The sequence below is a fragment of the Engraulis encrasicolus genome, chromosome 9 (genome assembly GCF_034702125.1).
Source record: "Engraulis encrasicolus isolate BLACKSEA-1 chromosome 9, IST_EnEncr_1.0, whole genome shotgun sequence".
In the NCBI taxonomy this organism is placed as follows: Eukaryota; Metazoa; Chordata; class Actinopteri; order Clupeiformes; family Engraulidae; genus Engraulis; species Engraulis encrasicolus.
Window position 1 is genome coordinate 42,370,882 of NC_085865.1, and position 20,746 is coordinate 42,391,627.

General features: G+C 47.3%; 1 protein-coding gene across 1 annotated transcript in view; it reads left to right on the plus strand.

Moving 5' to 3' along the window:
* Positions 1-1,547: 1,547 nt before the first annotated feature.
* Positions 1,548-20,746, plus strand: part of bmp6 (bone morphogenetic protein 6) — an 85,303-nt gene continuing 66,104 nt past the window's right edge. Inside the window, exon 1 of the mRNA XM_063207189.1 lies at positions 1,548-2,313. Within this exon, the coding sequence (XP_063063259.1) occupies positions 1,908-2,313 (406 nt within the window). The 5' untranslated portion in view covers positions 1,548-1,907. The remainder of the gene's footprint in view (positions 2,314-20,746) is intronic.

Here is a 20,746-nt window from a genome sequence, read left to right on the forward strand (position 1 = left end):
GGGGTAGGGTGGGGGCATTTGCTTGCATCTGAAGGGTGGGCGGGTAGGGTGGGGGCATTTGCTTGCATCTGAAGGGGTGAGTCTGGTGCAGCGTGGGGGCTCGTACTTGCATCTGAGGGGGGGGGTGATGGTGGGTAGGGTGGGGGCTCGTACTTGCATCTGAGGGGGGGGGTGATGGTGGGTAGGGTGGGGGCTCTTGCTTGCATCTGGGGGCTTTGATGCTGCGGTCTTCCCTGCTGCCAGATAAGATGGCCAGCCCCGGAGATGATAAGAACCCCCCCCCCCCCCCCCCCCGCCTATCACAACCATCTCAGACTGGCAGACACAACATGCTGCGCCCGCTCTCTCTGTGTGTGTGTGTGTGTGTGTGTGTGTGTGTGTGTGTGTGTGTGTGTGTGTGTGTGTGTGTGTGTGTGTGTGTGTGTGTGTGTGTGTGTGTGTGTGTGTGTGTGTGTGTAGGGTCCTTTGCAGAGTCGAGTCTCCTACTTCTGTTCCCTCTACAAAGGACACACAGAAGGACACACACACACACACACACACACACACACACACACACACACACACACACACACACACACACACACACACACACACACACACACACACACACACACACAAACAAGCAGCAGCGCCAAACATGCTCATCTGCTGCCCGCACCTGTCTAACAGACTGTTTTATTTACTCAACCCCAGTTAAGCTCCTCTCCCAATACACAGACGAGTTTGTATTAAAGTCACTTAGAGGAAGATAAGGAGTTAAACACTTCCCCTAACATAAGTAGTAGCCGAGCTGACTGAATGACTGTAGCTATGCCGTCTGTATGGTGTCCCAGAGGGACATTTAACAATGAAGAATAGAGCAACGCTTGCAGTCAAACATTTCAGTGTAATCCGCAGCATATGAGGGAGAGAGGTTTTAGAAGAGTGCTGCTATTCTTCGTCCCGTCGTTAGGGGTCATGCTTACGCAGGAGAAAATGCGCTCCCGTTCCAGGTCCACGCAGTTGTACGACCGGGGTTGACATGCGAGTTGTCAGTTGTGAAACTTTAAACGGAGGGTTTTTTTGCGTCCCTATAAATTGTGTGCTTGTGAAGCCGAGCTGCATTTTGTTATATAAAAACGAGAGACTAAGTACTCTCTGCCATATCACAGTTTAGTTCTGACTACACCAACAAGCGTCTTTGCACGGTCTACCATTAAGCAGGGAGTGTTGAGAGCACATCAGATCACCTGGGATTTTATTCTTTTGGAAATAGGCCTATATCTTTGGGACAAGAAGAATGCCCTGAGCTTCCTTCGAAGTGATTAAATTGTCATCCAAAGCTCCTCCTCCGGTTGGCGAAGGCTGGGCGGTGCTGAGTCTCCACGCGTTTCTCCAAGCTACCTGCTTAATTCCCGTTATTTAGGAATCACCCAAGGCAGTATTGCTGCGCATTCGGTGGCCATGGAAAATCTTTAAAACAGAACACAGATACCTCTGCCACGTTGAGTCGAAATTGATGCTCCATACACCGCAGCGTTACAGTTGTGCGACTGAGCCACATTCTGGGTATTTGTGTGTATTTTCCAACGAGACTTAACATTTGGAGCCTACTTTGATGAAGTTGGGACTTTCAGGAAGTTTTATGCGTACTTCAATAAACCAGAAAGAGGATTTAATGGAGGAATCCAAGAGTGAAGCAAACCCTGGACATTTCTTCCAAGCACTTAATATCGGATGATAATTCATATGGCGTGAAGGTGTCTACCCACAGGAGCTTAACCCGCTTCTCTTTTTGGTGAAGTGTTGGAGCGCACAAGAACAACTCCGACGCAAGTGACTTTTTTTAACTGAACAATTTGGTCATTTGGGGAAAACGCAAGCGCCCGGACTGATAACACCCTGGTCATTTCAAAGTTGGATATACAATGACAAGCTGTTGGTTTGCTTTCGCGGGGTTGTGGTGGAGTTCTTATTGCATGTTCCTTATAGCAGGTAGCAATTATTTATTCGATGGCAACAACGAAGTTCACCCGAGCTTCGTTCATCGGAGGTTACGGACTCACGAGAAAAGGGAGATGCAGAAAGAGATCTTGTCTATTCTCGGACTGCCACATAGACCAAGACCTCACCTTTCTCACGGCAAGTACAACTCTGCGCCGCTCTTTATGTTGGATTTGTACAATACCATATCTAACGAAGAGAAGAACGAAGTGGACGGAATTCTGGATCAGTATAAATCCATGTTTACCACACAAGGACCCCCATTGGCAACTTTTCAGGACAGTGCTTTCCTGAACGACGCCGATATGGTCATGAGTTTCGTAAACCTGGGTAAGTAGGAAAGAAAATTGTTTTATCTCTTAAATGTACTTATCACAAAGTAATCATTTAAGACAACATCTGTTAAGCGTCTTCACAAAATCAATCACCCACACAGCCTGCGCGTCGCTGGATTTTCGGTATTTGTGGCCTGGTTGAAATGAAAGGGACTGTAATAACTAAAAAATGTAAAGCTATTTCAGAAATTAAAGGGTAGCGCTGAGGTGGAGAGCTCCGGCGCATGGGTTGCTCCGAGTCATATTTTCACGCCTGCTCTGTGAAATCATATGGCCTCGAGGGGAGAGACCGTGTCAAGTGCCGCAGAGGCATTCACTGCTCGGCGGCACAGGTGCGCTGGATATGTCGGGTCCTGCGTCCTGGTGCGTCTCCATTTCTTGGAGAGCTTTTAGGTCAACGTTCGTGCGTAACGGTCGTAAGTTTGTGCTCAGCTGCTTTTTCACACGCCTTATCTCTGCTGGCCGCATCATGATACTGAACATGTCAGGCCTACTTGTTGCCGTGAATATTCAACAAATTGTTGTCGCCATCGTGGGATTTACCATTAGTTTATGCGCCTACATGTAACATGCATACAACGCACACTCATTCAGAAATATTCACTCAGTCGGTGAATTATTTTACATCACTTTTGTATTTCTGTTATTTTTAAAGTTACTTGTAAAACTAGAATCACCCAGAGTTAGAGTATGTGATTTATTCCGTGGGGGATTTCTGCAAAGCTAAACCGTTTCCCTCTCTCATAAGCTGCGGTCGCGAGTGCAAACTGCGCTGCAACGCGTAGGTTTTGCAATGCCTTAATTAGTGCCTCAGACGCCGAAGAGGCTCTGTAATCATAAACAGGGAAAGCAGGGAAAAAGAGACGATCACTCCCTCCATTAGTCGTCCAAGTGTTTACAAAAGCAATCTTTGCTGACTGTCTTTAGATAAACACAGATTCTGCCAGACTCTGGTCAATGAAACCACCGCTAAGCTTGATGGATGTTTCTGGACATGAGAACGCCGTGAACCGTCATCAGAGCAACAGAGGCGACGGGGCAGGATTTTTTAAAGCTTATCTCACGAATTCATTAAAATAGCTCGCGGGAGTTAATTTATTGTTCCCCGGGTGCTAGAAAAAAGTATTTCAACGTGCAGTCGAAACCGCATTCGCCCAGGGGGTGCTGACAGCCGTGAAAAGCATATACTCACAACGTGAATCATCTGCTTTCTTCCACATGTTGCTACCGCTTCCTACTTGATAGTTGTTGGGTTTTTTTTAATGGGGGGTTCTCAGGTTCACTTGAAGCGCGCTATGACATTACCATATTTCTACAGGAGTTCGCTGAGCCCCCACGAATGTAATTGCAATTAATCCGCCTCGGTCCAAGAGTGCGGCATCTGCTTTGCAAATAAAGGCGCAGTTTGGCTGCGTCCCGACACCTGATACGGTTTTAATTTGCCTGTCTCTCACACAGTGCAGCGGAGGCATTATGGCTTGGGCTTAAGAGTCAAGCTTTTGAAATGTCCGGACAGGAAAGAATGAAGTATTAAGTTGTGAACACAGGAAGACAAATCGAACAGAATCTGTTGAAGCGATCAAATTATAATGCCTGTTTCGCTGCAGTTGTCAGAGATTAATTCGAAAGACTAACTTGGAGGATCCGTAGGGGACAGATGGAGGTTTCGTAGGAATTCAGTAAACTATCTTCTTCTACAGTTCTCTTGGCCTGTGATTCACTTTTAGCACTTGTTGAAGTCGTTAAGCTTAGTCATCTGGCCTGTAGAGCTGCTCTACTCATGGAGAGGAGATGCCTCATCGTAATCCCCAAAAAGGCTCAGAAATCCTGAATTAGGTGACTAGTAGTCACATCCCCTTCCCATAAAAATAGCCAAATCTCCAGAGTCTGGTGGCTATTACTGTGCCTGTGATGATGCAATACCCTGAAAGTGTACCGTGTGTGTGCGCGCGTGCGTGTGTGAGTGTGCATGTGTGTGTGGGGGGGGTCAGTGCCCATCTGGGCCTGGGGTGTAATGCGTCACCAGAAATGAATGGGGACGTCTCCTCACACACCTTGTCCCTCCTGAATGAAGCCACCAGACTTCGTAGCCCGCAGCCTTCAGAGACGGAACCCACAGACCACCACCACACACACACACACACACACACACACACACACACACACACACACACACACACACACACACACACACACACACACACACACACACACACACACACACACACACACACACACACACACAGTGGCGCCGATTCTCCATTGATACCTGCCCACGAGGCCTGTGGCGTGCTTGTGACAAATGATATTTGACTGGGTGGTCTGAGAGGGCCAGAGAACTTACAGGAACCCCTGCCTACACACACACAAGTCAAGTCAAGTCAAGTAGGTTTTATTGTCAATTTCTACACACACACACACACGCACACACACACACACATACACACACACACGAATGGATTCATCAGGTGCCCGGCCCGGCCTGGCCCGCGGAACTGTTCTATGTTGTTGCCGTGTCAGGCTTGCTTAGCGGTGACTTGCACTGTGCTGGGCTTCGCGTCTCTCTCACCGCGGGCGGGACAGGTACCATAGCGCCGTGCCAGAGTTGGTTTTGGCAGCCCAGCTGACACTCCCTCCCTCCCTTCCCTCCCTCCAGTCGCAAGATCCCCTCTGTGTGCTGTTTGCGCTCATACACGCGGGTATATTTGTCTGTTTTATTGGCTAGCTGGCTGACTGAATGACTGGTGATGGTGGGAGGGTGTGTGTGTGTGTGTGTGTGTGTGTGTGTGTGTGTGTGTGTGTGTGTGTGTGTGTGTGTGTGTGTGTGTGTGTGTGTGTGTTTGTTTGTGTGGAGGGTGGGTGTTGTCTTGGTGGTGACGGTGGTAGGGCTTCTCTCTTTGTGCGTGTGTGTGTGTGTGTGTGTGTGTGTGTGTGTGTGTGTGTGTGTGTGTGTGTGTGTGTGTGTGTGTGTGTGTGTGTGTGTGTTTGTGTGTGTGGAAGGTGAGCGTTGGCTTGGTGGTGATGGTGGTAGGGCTTCTGTGTGTGTGTCAGGAGGTGGAGTTGTAGGTTTGGTTGGTGTGTGTGTGTGTGTAGGTGGAGTTGCTGGTGTGTGTGGTGTGTGGAAGTCTTCCAGTAATCCCAGGGAAAATCCAGGAAAAGCATCGGTGTGTGTTCATTAAGGCTCGTCGTCTTTTTCCACCTGGAGGGGATGAACAGCCACCCAGCTGTGGAGTCATTCGCCACCAACAGCCCCCATCCCAACGCCCTCTCCCCCTCTCCCCCTCACTCCTCTCCCAAAACCTCCCTGTCATTGCCTCAGAGCTGTGCATGATTCACAGGGTGAGCCATCCATCTCAGTCCAACACGGCTCCGCTCCTCTCCTCTCCTCTCCTCTGCTCTCCTCTCCTCTCCTCTCCTCTCCTCTCCTCTCCTGTCCTGTCCTGTCCTGTCCTGTCCTGTCCTGTCCTGTCCTCTCATCTCCTCTCCTCTCCTCTCCTCTCCTCTCCTCTCCTCTCCTCTCCTCTCCTCCTTACTGCCACCCAGCCTGCCAACCCAGCCCAACACTGCTCCTCTCCCTTCTCTCCTGTTTCCTCCCTCCCTTCCTCCCCGCTCTCTCTCCTCCACCCCAGCCATCCACGGAGGCAGCTTCCCTCCTTACCTCTCCTCCACCCATCCCGACTGAGCCTTCCGGCCAGCCATCCAGGCAGGCAGCTCCACACCTTACCTCTCCTCCACCCCAGTCATCAAGCCAGCCAGCTTCCCTCCTTACCTCTCCTCCACCCATCTCACCGAGTCATCCGTCCATCCAGCCAGCCATCCGGGGAGGCAGCTCCACATCTCAGCTCACGCCAAAAGGCATGGCTGTCAATACGCCACTTAGCCATCCAGGCAGCTTCCCTCCTTACCTCTCCTCCACCCATCCCACTGAGCCGGCCAGCCAGCCAGCCAGCCAGCCAGTCAGCCATCCAGGCAGGCAGCTCCACACCTCAGCTCACTGCAATGGCATGGCTGTCAATACGCCACTTAGCAGAGTCAACAGCCGCCCCCAGTGCAGCGAGCACGGCGGCCCTTTCCTATCCTATCTGAGCCCGCGCCCGACCGCAAATGCCTCGCACTTAAAAGCTGACCCACAGATGTGGGTTCAAGGCAGAGGAGAGAGCGAGGGGGTTTTCAGAAGATTAGCGTGGTCTAGACAATCCAGACTTGTTCTGAAACGCAGCGAAGGGTTTTTTCTTCATCCCTTCTCCCTCCATGCCCCTCCTCTACCTACACACACGCACGCACGCACGCACGCACTCACACACATACGCACACACACACATACCTGTATGTATGCACACACACACACACACACACACACACACACACACACACACACACACACACACACACACACACACACACACACACACACACACACACACACACACACACACACACACACACACAGACACACACACACACACAAATGCATACATACAGACATGCACATACGCATGTGCACACACACTGACACACACACAGTCACACACACACACACACACACACACACACACACACACATACATGCATAAATAAATACAGACATGCACATATGCGTGCACACACACACACACAAATGCACACATACAGACATGCACATACATGTGCGCGCGCACACACACACACAGTACACACACAGTATGCACACACACAAACACACCTATCGCTAACTCCTCCACCAATCTCCTCCTAGTTCTTTCTTCTTCTTCTTTAAATTCTGCACAGGCCTTCCTTGAGCTGATCCTTCCTCCAAAGCTCGGGGTAAGCCATTTATTTTGCAGCAGAACGTGTCCTTAAGCTCCTGTCCGATCAAATCATTAGTGGGGCGCGATCAAAGACTTAATTGTTTGATGCAGACCAGCTTTACGCAATTCCCCTCCACTCCGCACCCCTACCCCTCCCTGTTCCTCCCCACTTCCCCAAGCCCTAAACCAGTGGTTCTCAATTTATTTTTTTGAAGAAACGCCCCCTTGGCCTCATCACAACACTCCCAGCCCCCCCTTGACATCATGATAACACTGACAACGCCCCCTTTAGTGTTAAAAAATTAAATTAACTAATGCCCCCCAATGCCAGCTAAGCAGCGGCCCCTCTCAGCTGTATCCTTCTCAACGCCCCCTAGAGCTCCCCAACACCCCCTGGGGGACTGTACCGCCCCTGTTGAGAAACACTACCCTAAGCCCTAAACCTAAACCCAGGCCAATCCCCTGGATAGACTTCCTTAAGGACTCCCAGACAAAGGCAGCAATATATCACGACTTTGTTTTTGTGACACGGAGTGTTAGCATGGCAATCAAGCGAAGAATGTTAGCAATGCGCCGCCGCGCTTGGCGTTTGGCCCCTGGAAGACACTCACTTGCTGATGTGTTTGTAGGGTGGGAAAGAAAAAGTCGAATCGTGACTCACCCCCTTGCACACTTAAAGCGGGATAAACAGAAACTTTGACGTATTACACAGTAGTGGAGATGGAGGGTGTGTCTATGTTCGTGTTGATGGTAACGTTCGTACTACTGTATACCATGTCTATTTTAAGAGGAGGGGTGGGTGGCCCTACCGTGGCTCTAATGGTAGGGCACTGGGCTGTTACACTGGTGACTCGGGTTCGATTCTGGCCCTGGTCCTTTGCCAAACCTTCCCCATCTCCCTCTCTCCCACCACTCATTTCTTGTTCTTGGATGTGCAGCTGTGAAGAAAATGTGTACAACTTTACAGCGAATCTGATCAAAAGGAAACAGACCTACTGCATGTATACACAGTAGTGGAAATAGTTTGAGTAAGGAGAGTGTTGATGTTCATATTAATAGACCTATGTAGTGTATTTTAACGATGGGGCCAGTGTGGCGAAGGGTGGTGTGGCAGTAAGGGAAACAATGTGGCACATTTGGGTAGGCCTGATAATACCACAGTGTGTGTTGTGCCAATACCAATGCCAATGTGGAACGCCTGATATCTCGCCAGGGAGGAAGTTGCTTAATGTAATAACTCAATATGTGGGATTTTTTTATTTGGCTGTGTATACTGTGGGGAACAGACATTCATTGTATCGCCAGTGAGACGAGCTGTGTGTGTGCGTGTGTGTGTGTGTGTGTGTGTGTGTGTGTGTGTGTGTGTGTGTGTGTGTGTGTGTGTGTGTGTGTGTGTGTGTGTGTGTGTGTGTGTGTGTGTGTGTGTGTGTGTGTGTGTGTGTGTGTGCGCTAATGACTTAAAAAGACGTGCCAAGCCGCTGTCACTTGTATTGTATCATTTGTATTGTGTGCATTGTGTTTGTAATTCGTTTTATCACTCATTAGAGCCTGGGCTAGCCATTTGTTTCTGTCATAGCATTTGCTTTTAATTAAAGTGCAAGGGAGACATTGAACGCCTTGGCAACATGGATCTACATTACATTACACTTAGCTGATGCTTTTATCCAAAGCGACTTATATTATTTACAGGGTATTGGTTACAGTCCTTGGAGCAGTATGAAGTTAGGGGCCTTGCTCAAGGGGAGTGGGAGGGTGGGATTCGAAACAGAAGCTCTCTGATCTAAAGCCCATCTCCTTCACCATTACCGCAGAGATACACCAGCGGCGACGCGATTCAAGCGACAGAGTGTAGCAGCAAGCGATACGAGAGATTGAGGAGACTAGAGTATGTCCGTACAGGCAGAAGGCAAAGCATTCAAGCATTCCCATTGGCTGTGGTCACTGACCTCTATACAGTCATTGGCTGTCAGGGCTTGTCGCCGAACCGCGTCATAGAAAGTTGAAAAGATTTCAACTTCAAATTGTCGCGCTCGTCGCGCAAATCGCTCTAGTCTCCAGAATCGCTTTAGTCTCTTGACTCAATACAAAGTCAATTACTTCCGTCGCTCGACTCGCTCAGATCGCCGCTGGTGTATTTCCGCGGTTAGGCCACAGCACCAGCACTGCGTGCACCGGGCCTTCACCAAAGGTCCCTTTAAGACATAAACATCGCCAGTGATTATCCTCGAAGGAATGTTCCTTCTAATCTGTCTGTTTGAGATAGGTACGCACGCACGCACGCACGCACGCACACTCACTCTCCCTGGCTGGGTCATATAGTCTCTCTGGCTCATACACACACACACACACACACACACACACACACACACACACACACACACACACACACACACACGCACACGCACACACACACGCACACACTCGTAACTCTCATATACACATATTCACGCTCTCTCTCAGACACACACACGCGCACGCACACACAGACACACACACACACACACACACACACACACACACACACACACACACACACACACACACACACACACACACACACACACACACACACACACACACACATGTTCTAACTGATGACCAGGGGTCAGGCGATAAGAGGTGTTTGGGAGCGTGCCCTGCTCATTGGTGTCGCACCCGTGAAATTCCTGATGAAATCACTCCGTCTCACGCCATACCCGTCTCCACTAACACCTCACGCAACCACACAAAAACTCAAAACCTTCTATCACACATGCTCACTCACACACACACACACTTACACACACATGCACGCACGCATGAACGCACGCCCGTGCACATACACGCACACACACACACACACATACACCTTACGCAACCATAAAAACTCTCTCTGTCACGCACACGCACACACACACACACACACACACACACACACACACACACACACACACACACACACACACACACACACACACACACACACATACACCTCACGTAACCAAAAAACACACACCCCCCTCCACCTTCCTCCTTCCTCCACTTCCACTATCGTCTTCTCGACCACTGATGCAGGATCAAGCCACAATTCCATACGTGCGAAGTGCCTGCATGTTTTCCTTTCTCTCTCTCTCTCTCTCTCTCTCTCTCTCTCTCTCTCTCTCTCTCTCTCTCTCTCTCTCTCTCTCTCTCTCTCTCTGTTCCATCCATCTCCCATCTGTATCTGTTGTTATTTCTCAGCTGTGGCTGTATCTCATCTGGCTCTCCTGCTCCCCTCTCACCTGCGAGCTCTAAGCTCTTAAGGCGCGAGGAGATGGATAGCGGTGGAGATAAGAGGAGCAGAGAGAACACCCCCCCCCCTCCTCCTTACTGAGAGAACCTCAGGGGAACATCCCCCCACCCCACCCACACACACACACACACACACACACACACACACACACACACACACACACCCTTACCGAGAGAACCGAGAGGATCAGCCCCCACCCCACCCACACACACACACACACAGACACACACACCCTTACCAAGAGAACCTGCGAGAATCAGTCCCACACACACACACACACACACACACACACACACACACACACACACACACACACACACAAAACAACCCCCCCCCCTTATCGAAGGAGGATCAGATCAAGGTTTACGTCCATTCTCCGCTTCCCATCCGACCCTCAACCTCAACAGCCCACACCCCTCCGCAATAATGCACCCCCCCAACCACCACCATCACCACCAGTGAATACCGTGCCCCCTCATTCACACAGCGAACTTTGCGTCCCCCCTCCCCTCCCCCTGGGCGAATCGTGTGGGCTGCCAGGCCCGATAGCCTTCCAGAGAACATCTGATTACAGTCTGCGACTACCATATATCACTGAGTGCGCAAGCATGCGTGACAGATGGCATGCTCTTCTCTCTTCTCTTTCCACCTTTTTTTCTTTCTCTCTCTCTCTCTCCCTCAATCCCTCTCTCTCTCTCCCTCCCTCCTTCCCTCTCTGTCGCTCTCTCTCCGTAAGCTATCTATATACCCCCCCCCCCTCTCTCTCTCTCTCTGTCCCTATCTCTCTCTCTGTGTTTGTTGCTCTTCTCGTGTGCTGTGAGTACGAGACAGCTTTGTCCCAGCCACCCCATTCCAAACACTTTCTACACGTCACCTCTCTCTGCATTTGTCACGTCAGACAAAAGCAAAAGCGTGCGGGGGTGTATTTAGAGAGGCACATGGGTGTGAGGTCTATGTTTATGATAGAGGCGTGTGTGTGTTTGTGTGTATGTGTGTGCTTGCTTGCTTGTGTGTGTGCATGCGTGCGTGTGTGTTTGCATTTGCGTGCTTACTTGTGTATGTAATTGTGTGAATGTCTGAGTGGCGTGTGTTTGGTTGTCAAGACCGTTTGTCTGAGCCAGAGCAGTCTGTTGCTGTACTTCATCCCTTGCAATAACTTTCCCCCCCTCTCTCTCTCTCTCTCTCTCTCTCTCTCTCTCTCTCTCTCTCTCTCTCTCTCTCTCTCTCTCTCTCTCTCTCTCTCTCTCTCTCTCTCTCTCTCTCTCTCTCTCTCTCTCTTATTCCTTGTTACAGCTGTTGTTATGGATGCATCACATTGGACTATGATCTTGAGCTCTGTTATTTAATGGCATAGTGATTGTATTGACAGTACTACTGTGAGATGCTCTTAAGTAGAAACACATATCGTTTGTAAATCTCTTTTGAAGTCACTTGGCAGGTCTCATTTGTAAGTTGCTTTGGATAAAAGCCTTATTTTGATAGAGCTATGGTGTTGCAGACATAACTACGTAGTAGGGCTGCACGATATTTCAAAAATATGTGATACACGATAACATGACTATATACCATATCATTTTACTTGCGATATTGAATATATACATATATTTTCCCCTCTCTACTTGCCATTCTACACTTAATCATGTATAAAACAACTGAGAGCAATGTTTTATTTCCAACATTATTTCTATATGGAAAAAAACATGGCTAATATACAGCATCAACTTAAAATGTAACCTTTTCACCAAATTTGCTGTTATTTAAAATGAAAAAAGTAGATATTGTATTTTAACCAACTTTTGCAATACGTGTATTGCAAGTCGTGATATCGTGATATCGTGATAACAATACATTTTCGATATATTGTGCAGCCCTACTACGTAGTGACCCAGACACACCAAAACACATGCCAAAGAGGACGTTGCCCCCCTTTGACATTTTGATAATCAAATCATAATAATGTTATTTACTAGTGTTAAAAAGAGAACATAGCATTCCTCAAAAATCTGATTGTAGCATTTAAAAGACCAGATCACATTCCTGTTGTCTTGTTTATAGTGGAAGAATAATAAAAAAAACCACAACCACAAAGTTGCCTTCATCCTGGAATGCACATCATGGTCTGCGAGCTTTGAAGCTACGTCTTCTCATTGGATTAGTGGTGAGATAATACAGAGACGCTGAGGGTGGATACAGTAGGCCAATTTTAGCCAGACACTAGTTCTGGCTACTTTACTATACTACTCTACTAGTCTCTCTCTCTCTCTCTCTCTCTCTCTCTCTCTCTCTCTCTCTCTCTCTCTCTCTCTCTCTCTCTCTCTCATCCACTCAGTCACTCATGCACGCACGCATGCGCACACACACACACACACACACATTCACTCACGCACGCACGCATGCACACACGCACGCACACATACATGCACGCTTGCATGCGTACACACACACACACACACACGCACACACACATGCACAGGGGCGGAGTGGCCCACCTTTTCCCACCGGGAGAATTTTCCCCTTGGCGGCCCTCTTTAAAAAAACAAAAAAAACAAAGTGAACATGGTTTCCTAACCAAAAAGACAAAAGCCACGAAATCTGCAGTCGTACTACATGTGGACATTAGTGTTGTCAAAATATCAACCTGAAGTGGAGAATTGTAGCCTACACCTTGATGAAATGCACAGCCAGTGGTGTAGTCTACGTAAAACGCAGGTATACGCACCCATTTCAAAATTTCAGGGATTACAGTATACCCACTTAAAATTGATTGGTCCATTATTTACAATAGCACAAATATATACAGTAGACTATACACACATCAAAAAATGCTCAAATATACAGTATACCCACTTCAAAAAGTAGACTACACCACTGGAGCCATCATCACAGTCCAAAGCATTCATAGGCCTAGGTTAGGCTACATCACGCTACTGTTCCATGCAAATGTGCACTCCACTGTCATTTTGACAGTTTGAAATTGAAATATCGTTTAAGGAAGACAGGATGAGCATGGGCACAAAGTTTTGGGTGTGGGGATTTTTAGAAGAGTAGGCTTACAAAATATAGTATAGTAGCCTATAGCTTACAAAAAGTCTGTCTACATTGTGCAATAAACCCACCATGCAGCAAATAAGCCAAACTTAGCTACTTCAAACCACAACCATAAGTCAACAAAATGTATAACCAAACGGTGTAGGCCTACCTTAAAACGCTGTCTTCTCGCAGCAAATGTCTTTGTTTCTTGCAATCACTCTACTTTAATCCACAGCTTATTACTGTAGCTAACACACCCAGCACTGGTCACATCAGAATCTTGTGTGGTAATTATTTTGTTCCATTTCGTCAGACATAGGCTACATCCTAAATGTACCACATATAAATATATGTATGATAATAATAAAATTATATATTTCGACTATAAGGAGATATACTGGTAGGTCTAACAAATCAAAACAAAACCCATTGCTTCTGTTAGGTGCAGTTATCTTGCTTCTGTTAGGTGCAGTTATCTTCCTTACCACTTGGTGGAGTCTGTTCGTAACCCAAGTCAATAACCACAGAGCAAGTGAATCAGGACTGGAAAGACTGTAAACTGTAACAGTCGTGTGGAAATCGGAAAATAAATCATAATTTATTCATATTTCCATCCTTTGGTAACCAATATACATATCACAGGTTCTTCAAATACTGAAAACGAAACTGTGTTACTAAGATCTAGTAAACTTCCGCGATCTACGGTGTATGAAAATTATCAGTAGAGAAGGGGTGTGGCCAATTTACTGTTTGACACAGTCAGTGAGTTATTGCCGTCTGGTGCATGGTATAAATACTGGCTAGTCAGCTTGATTCCTGTATAGGGAAGTGGACAGGGGGAAGTCAGTACTTGTAAATACCATCTCTAAACTTCAGGGGCCGGTTAGAAACGCAATGCGGTGGCATTATTACATTTCACGGCCGCGGCCCACCGGGACAAGTCCCCGATTTCCCGACGGCCACTCCGCGCCTGCACATGCACACACTCAGAAGAAGCCTGAGGCATTTTCACCTGCTGTCCTCTTGGAGAAACAGCCTGGGAAAAGTTGAAGGGTGGTGAGGAAAGAAAGGAGGCAAGAGCCCCACTGAGATCCATCTCTCTTTTTCACATCCTCTTTTTTCCCTTTCCTTCGCTCCCTACCTCTTTCTTCCTCTCCTTCTTTTTCTCTCAGTATCTCATTCGCTTTCTCTAACTTCTTCTCTAACCCCCCTCTCTCTGTACGGTATGTCTGTATTTCTCTCTCTATGCACATTGAGTGCCCTCTTTCTCTGTCCTTCTCCCTCTCCCTCTCTCTCTGCCCTCTCTTTCTCTCTCTCTCTCTCCTCTCTGCCCTTTCTCTCTCTAACTCCTCTCTGCCCTTTCTCTCTCTCTCTCTCTTTTCCTTATCTTATCCTCTCCTCCTCGCTCGCCCTATATTTCTCTGTATCTGTCCCTCTCTCCCTCTTTTCCTCTCTCTCTCTCTCTCTCTCTCTCTCTCTCTCTCTCTCTCTCTCTCTCCTCTCTAAGGGTCCTCATCTTCTCCGGGTGTTGCTGCCTCCTGCTATGCAGTAATGGACGGCTCTGGTGCCATAGGTGCCGTTTGCGCGCCGTGAATCAACATACAGCTGATGTGTTGATGTGAAGCAGCTGCTTTAACACACACACACACACACACACACACACACACACACACACACACACACACACACACACACACACACACACACACACACACACACACACACACACACACACACACACACACACACACACACACACACACACACACACACACACACACACACACACACACACACGTTGTGTGAACAGGTTTGAAACCAGAGGATGAGAAATGACTTGAGATCTGTGGGATCCTTGGCCAATCTCACCCACACTCACAGAGTCTGAGTAGTGTTTCCCCAGATGAAAGAGGAGGAGAGGAGATAAAATACATCACATCTCTATTTCTCAACCACAGAGACACTCACACATCAATGAATCCCCACCTTCTCTCTCTCTCTCTGTCTCGCTGTCTCTGTCTCGCTCTCTTTCTCTCCTCTCTCTGTCTCTCTCTCTCTCTCTCTCGCTCTCTCTCCTTACATCTCTATTTAGCCAGAGAAGCTCTCACATCAATCCCCTCTGCGTAGGCTCCCGAAGCCCCGTACTCACTCTCAACTCAGTGATTAGTGTTCTTACCCCCTGTGCTCTCCTTACCTGTACTGTAATCTATTATCATCACCATCCTATCTGATTAAAACTTAAAAGAATCCCCCCTAAAGGATAACACATTTCCATCTCCAACCAAACAGGTGCTGTTGGCACTAATCGTTTTTGAATGTCCTCCAGAACCTCCTCTTCTCTTTTCTCTTGTCTCCCTCTCCCCTCTCCCTTCTTTCTCCCGCTTCTCTCTTCTCCTCTCTGTCCTTCATCCACTCCCTCTTTTTCCCCTCTCTCCTTTCCTCCTCTCCCTCATTTCTCTTCTCCCTTCTTCCTCTCTCTTTCTTTTCTACTGTCTCCCTCTCACCGTTTTCTCCCTCTCTCTCTATTCTCCCTCTATTTTCTACTTCTCCCTCTCTCCAGCAGCTACGTGACCCTCTAGACCAGGGATGTCAAACTCACAAAATTCACAAAATCTGGGATGAAGTCACGGGCTGAACTCAATTTGTATTTATTAAAAGTGGGCTAAAATTGCGTATGCACACACTTAATTACTCAAAGACAAATTCACAAACATGCACGGTAGCTTAAATGTGCTTGAACAGTTTATGATCTTTGTAAATGTTCTTTCAAAGGGAGGTACCGCGCCTTTTCTCTTGATGCCGAGTGGGTGCGTAGGTTCCAACAGGTAAACTATAGGATCAAGTAAGGGGAACTCGCACACCTTGTATGTCGATGCAATATTGTCCTTTTATTGCATGTTTTGAAAATAAAAAAGTGCTACCCAAGTGAACAGTGCAAATGTTTCGGTCCCATTCAGACCATCCTCAGTGCAAACATTGAAAATTAAGACATGCCCTTATATAGGCTAGGTAAAGCCACGTACACGGAAGACAGGTAGTAAGCCTGCAACCTAGCTTGAAATGCCTATAGGTTAGGGTGTATGGATAGAGACATCCCAAATCGCCAGTCGCAAGACACTTCAATGAGACCAACCATTCGGCCAATGATCTTAGAATCATAGGCATTGACAGAGTTGTCCCCAGTCGCAGAAGCAGCTGCACCAGCCAGTCTTTGCTAAGATGTGAAGCCAGATGGATTTTCTATTTAAAAACACTGCAACCTAATGGACTGAATGATGATTTTGATTTGACTTTTTATCTATGAATCACCTGCGATTATATTAATTCTTGCGCCATTGTCTTATGACTACATTTCATTTTTACATTTATTTTTCCTTTTTCATATTTATTTAATGTATTTTTATTTTATTTCTGTTCGCCCCCGATAAAAAATATGACTGGACAATGACACTTGTCTATCCAGCCTACTATGGGAAGGATGTTGATGACAGGATGTCTCTATCCATACACCCTAACCTATAGGCATTTCAAGCAAGGTTGCAGGCTTACTACCTGTCTTCCGTGTACGTGGCTTTACCTAGCCTATATAAGGGCGTGTCTTTATTATTATACTAGGAAATATTTGTTTATTACCACGTAATCTTTCATGTAAAGATAAAATTTGGCAATAGGCAGCCCAGTTTCAATGAGCAGCATAGTTGCAATACCTTTTTTGACCATTTCCTACACAGTGTCCCTTTAAGTCCTCTTGCCCTCGTCTGGTCCTTCAGTGTCACCCTGCACTGTGGCCTCGCCTGTTGTTTGCTGTCTTCTCCAGCTCGAGGAGTAGTGACTTAGCCATGCATGCACAGCCAACAAGCGCTGGGAACCAGCAAATAGTGTGAGCGGGACGTGTTGTCTGGTGTTTGCATTCCATGTGGAGGAGTAATTAGCCAGAAGTCCACGACCAACAAGAGTGTGTGGAGACCAGAATGTGTGGAGTGAATTGCAAGAGAGCGACAGTAAGGTCGAGGAGAGGGTTGGCCTGGCCTTGGCCTCAAATGTTTGACCCTGTTGGTGTTCTGTAGTCCTAGTGTGGCTCCATGCAGCTCCCAGTGTTGCCTTTTACTGTGGTCTGGTGGTGGTAGTTCAAGTTAATAGTTAGTCACCCATGCACTAGTTAATAGTTAGTCACCCATGCACAGTGTGGTGTGTACAGAGAGTAAATCAAAAGTATGTGTGGATTGAATTACAAGACACACGAGAAAGAACAATGGAGACTATGATATGGACGAGCTCAGAGATACGTTTCGTTATGCGTAGGGTGTTATAGCCAGAGACGAAGGGACTTTGGGAGGGGTAGAGAGAACTATGGCCCAAGCAATTTGGGCGACTAGAGGCGAAAATCTGTAGTTGGACAGCCAATCGGAATGTCAGAATGCTTGCATTCTGCTTTTAACGGGCATACTCTAGTCCAGGGATGTCAAACTCAGACCCGGGGGCCAAATTTGGCCCGCGGAGCCATTTTATTTGGCCCGCCAGATGATTTCAAATGTGTATTACAGTTGGCCCACATAGATCCCCCTTTTCATGTATGATTTTGTTTCCCCAGTCATAATGAATACTTAGAATTGAAAAGGGTAACATTAGTGAATGGGTAGGATGTATAGAGTATTAAGATTTGAACATGAAAAATTCATATATCACAGGAATATGAGGAATAGGAGTGGGCCCAGGCCATTGAAACAACTCACACTCAAATGCAACAGAATGTGCAGGCTCATTTGAACTATGATGGGAATCTGTTTAGATATTCTTTTAAACACAAGCAATTTTAGTCCATTTTTGTAAAAAAAAAAAAAATATTGAGTTTGGCCCGCAAATTCGCTCCAGATTTTGATTTTGGCCCTCGGTCCATTTGAGTGGTAACACTTTATAATAATGTTCCTTAGTAAAGACTCAGTAAATAATTAACTAATAATGAATAAAACATTAACAAATGTTTTTATTATTAACTAAGCTTTATTAATGCTTTATAAAATATCTACAAATGATATCTGCAAGATTTTACACACCTTATAACAGAGTATTTTATTCATTTACAAGCAACTTGTAAATGTTTGATAAATATAAAATATTAACATAGCATTTCCTAGTCATTTACAAGCATTTGTTTACATTTCCTAGTCATTTACAAACATTTGTTAATGTTTTGTTCATCAATAGTTAATTATTTATTAAGTCTTTATAATGCTTTTTTGCATCCATTATTCTAAAGTGTTACCATTTGAGTTTGACACCCCTGCTCCAGTCTGTAGCTTCTATTGCTCGTATCGCTCTTGCTGCACAGTCCAGCGATTCTCTGGACCGGTGTGTTCGCCCGCTTACTGTTCACTATGGCCCCTAGCCTTCAGATACATTCTCACACGTCACTACTAGTCACTCGTTTCTAGCTCACTCGCTTGTTCACCCCTCACTTCTGGAACGTTTAACGTTCCCACGGGTAGGTTCAACTGCCGCTGCAAAAGCGAGAAATTAACTGTCAATAATCCGAACTCTGCATTTCAATTGGCTACTCCACTTACTCGTAAGTCGTAACGCTCGAAGTGAAAACATTTTTATCTCGGAATCCGTCCACATCGCATTGCTTGTACTCTCCTCACCAGTCCAGGCCTTTGTTTTGCTAGAACACATGAACATTATATTGACTTCTCTCATTGACTGAGTAACTATTGGCGATGTGTGTGAATGCAGCTTAACTCTAGCCTAGTGTTTCTGAACGGGGGCGGTAAAGCCCCCCAGGGGGCGTTGGGTAGCTCTAGGGGGGCGTTGAGAAGGATATAGCTGGGAGGGGCGATGCTTAGTTGCCATTGGGGAGTATTTGACCATTTCATTTCTTAATACTAAGGGGGGGCGTTGTCAGTCTTATGATGATGTCAATGGGGCGTTGGGAGGCTTGTGATGAGGCCAAGGGGGCGTTTGTTCTAAAAAGGTTGAGAAATACTACTCTAGCCCTTTAACCCTAGTCTTACCCTTCACTGTGGTGTGGTGTTTGCAGTGTCCCAATTCTAAGGCGTGTGGTTTGTCAGTTAGCCACGTATGGCCAACAAGAGCACTGAATGGAGTGAACCACAGGAGTCTGTGGAGTGAATCAGAGTATTGAGCAACGGCAGCGATGACGATGACAAGAGGGATGAGGCGAGAGTGTCACATTCCATTGAGGAAGGAGGGAGGAGAGAGGAGGGAGGCAAAAAAGAGGAGGAATGGGAAGAGGGGAGAGATGAGGAGGGAGGCAAAAGAGAGGAGGACGGGATGAGGAGGATGAGAAGGAGGGAGGAGAGAGAAGAAGGGAAGGAAGGAGAGAGGAGGGAGGTGAAAGGAGGATGGGATGAGGAGGCTGGGAGCTAAAGCAAGCGTGTTTGGGAGGAAGGGAGGGAGGGACTGGTGGAAGTAGGGAGGTAGAGTGAGTGCGTTTGAGCGAGCGCGTTTGGGAGGGCAATGCTGACCCTGTGTGATTTACAGCAGTTTCTGTGGAACAAGCTGGTGGATTGCGGACAAGAGTGTACGGCAATGTAGAAAAGCAAGTGTGTGTGTGTGTGTGTCCGTGTATGTGTGTGTGTGTAGGGGGGGTGGTGTCAGAGAACACAAAGGAAGGAGAGAAAGTGAACTGGTGGGTTTGGGTGATTTAAGGGTTTCTCTGGCCTCAGAGGGCACAGAGGGATGTGGTGTGTGTTTGTGTGCATGCGTGTGTATGTGTGTGTATGTGTGTGTGCACGCGTGAGTGTGTGTGTGTGTGAGAGAGAGAGAGTGTGTGTGTGGCTCAGAGAGGAAAAGAGAGAGGGGGGAGGGGCTGTTTCTCTTCCCAAGTGCTTACAAAGAAAGAAAGAAAGAAAGAAAGAAAGAAAGAAAGAAAGAAAGAAAGAAAGAGGACATGAAGTGTGGAGCGTGATGAGCACACAGGAAGACTGAGACACAGGCAGCCAGTGCCACTGACAGCTTTCGCTGGGCTCAGGACAAAGTCATCTGAAAGGGCCCCCTACTCAATGTAATGGGGACCCAATTCTGGGCCCCTTGTCTCCCTGGGCCCGGGACAACATACCCCTTTGTCCCTCCCTATCTGCGGGCGTGCAGGCAGCTGAACAGAATAAAGCAGCAACAGCAATAATAGTAGTAATTCTTTATATCTCCCCAGCGTAGGAATGCTTTATATCTCCCCAGGGGGCTTCACTACGAGTGCTACTGCTGCTGCCACTGCTGCTACTACTACTGAATACAATAGGAATGAGAGGAAAGCATCAGGCCGTTCTATTGGGGGAAAGCAGCGGCAAGCGGAAACTACCGAGAGAGGGAGAGAGGAATAG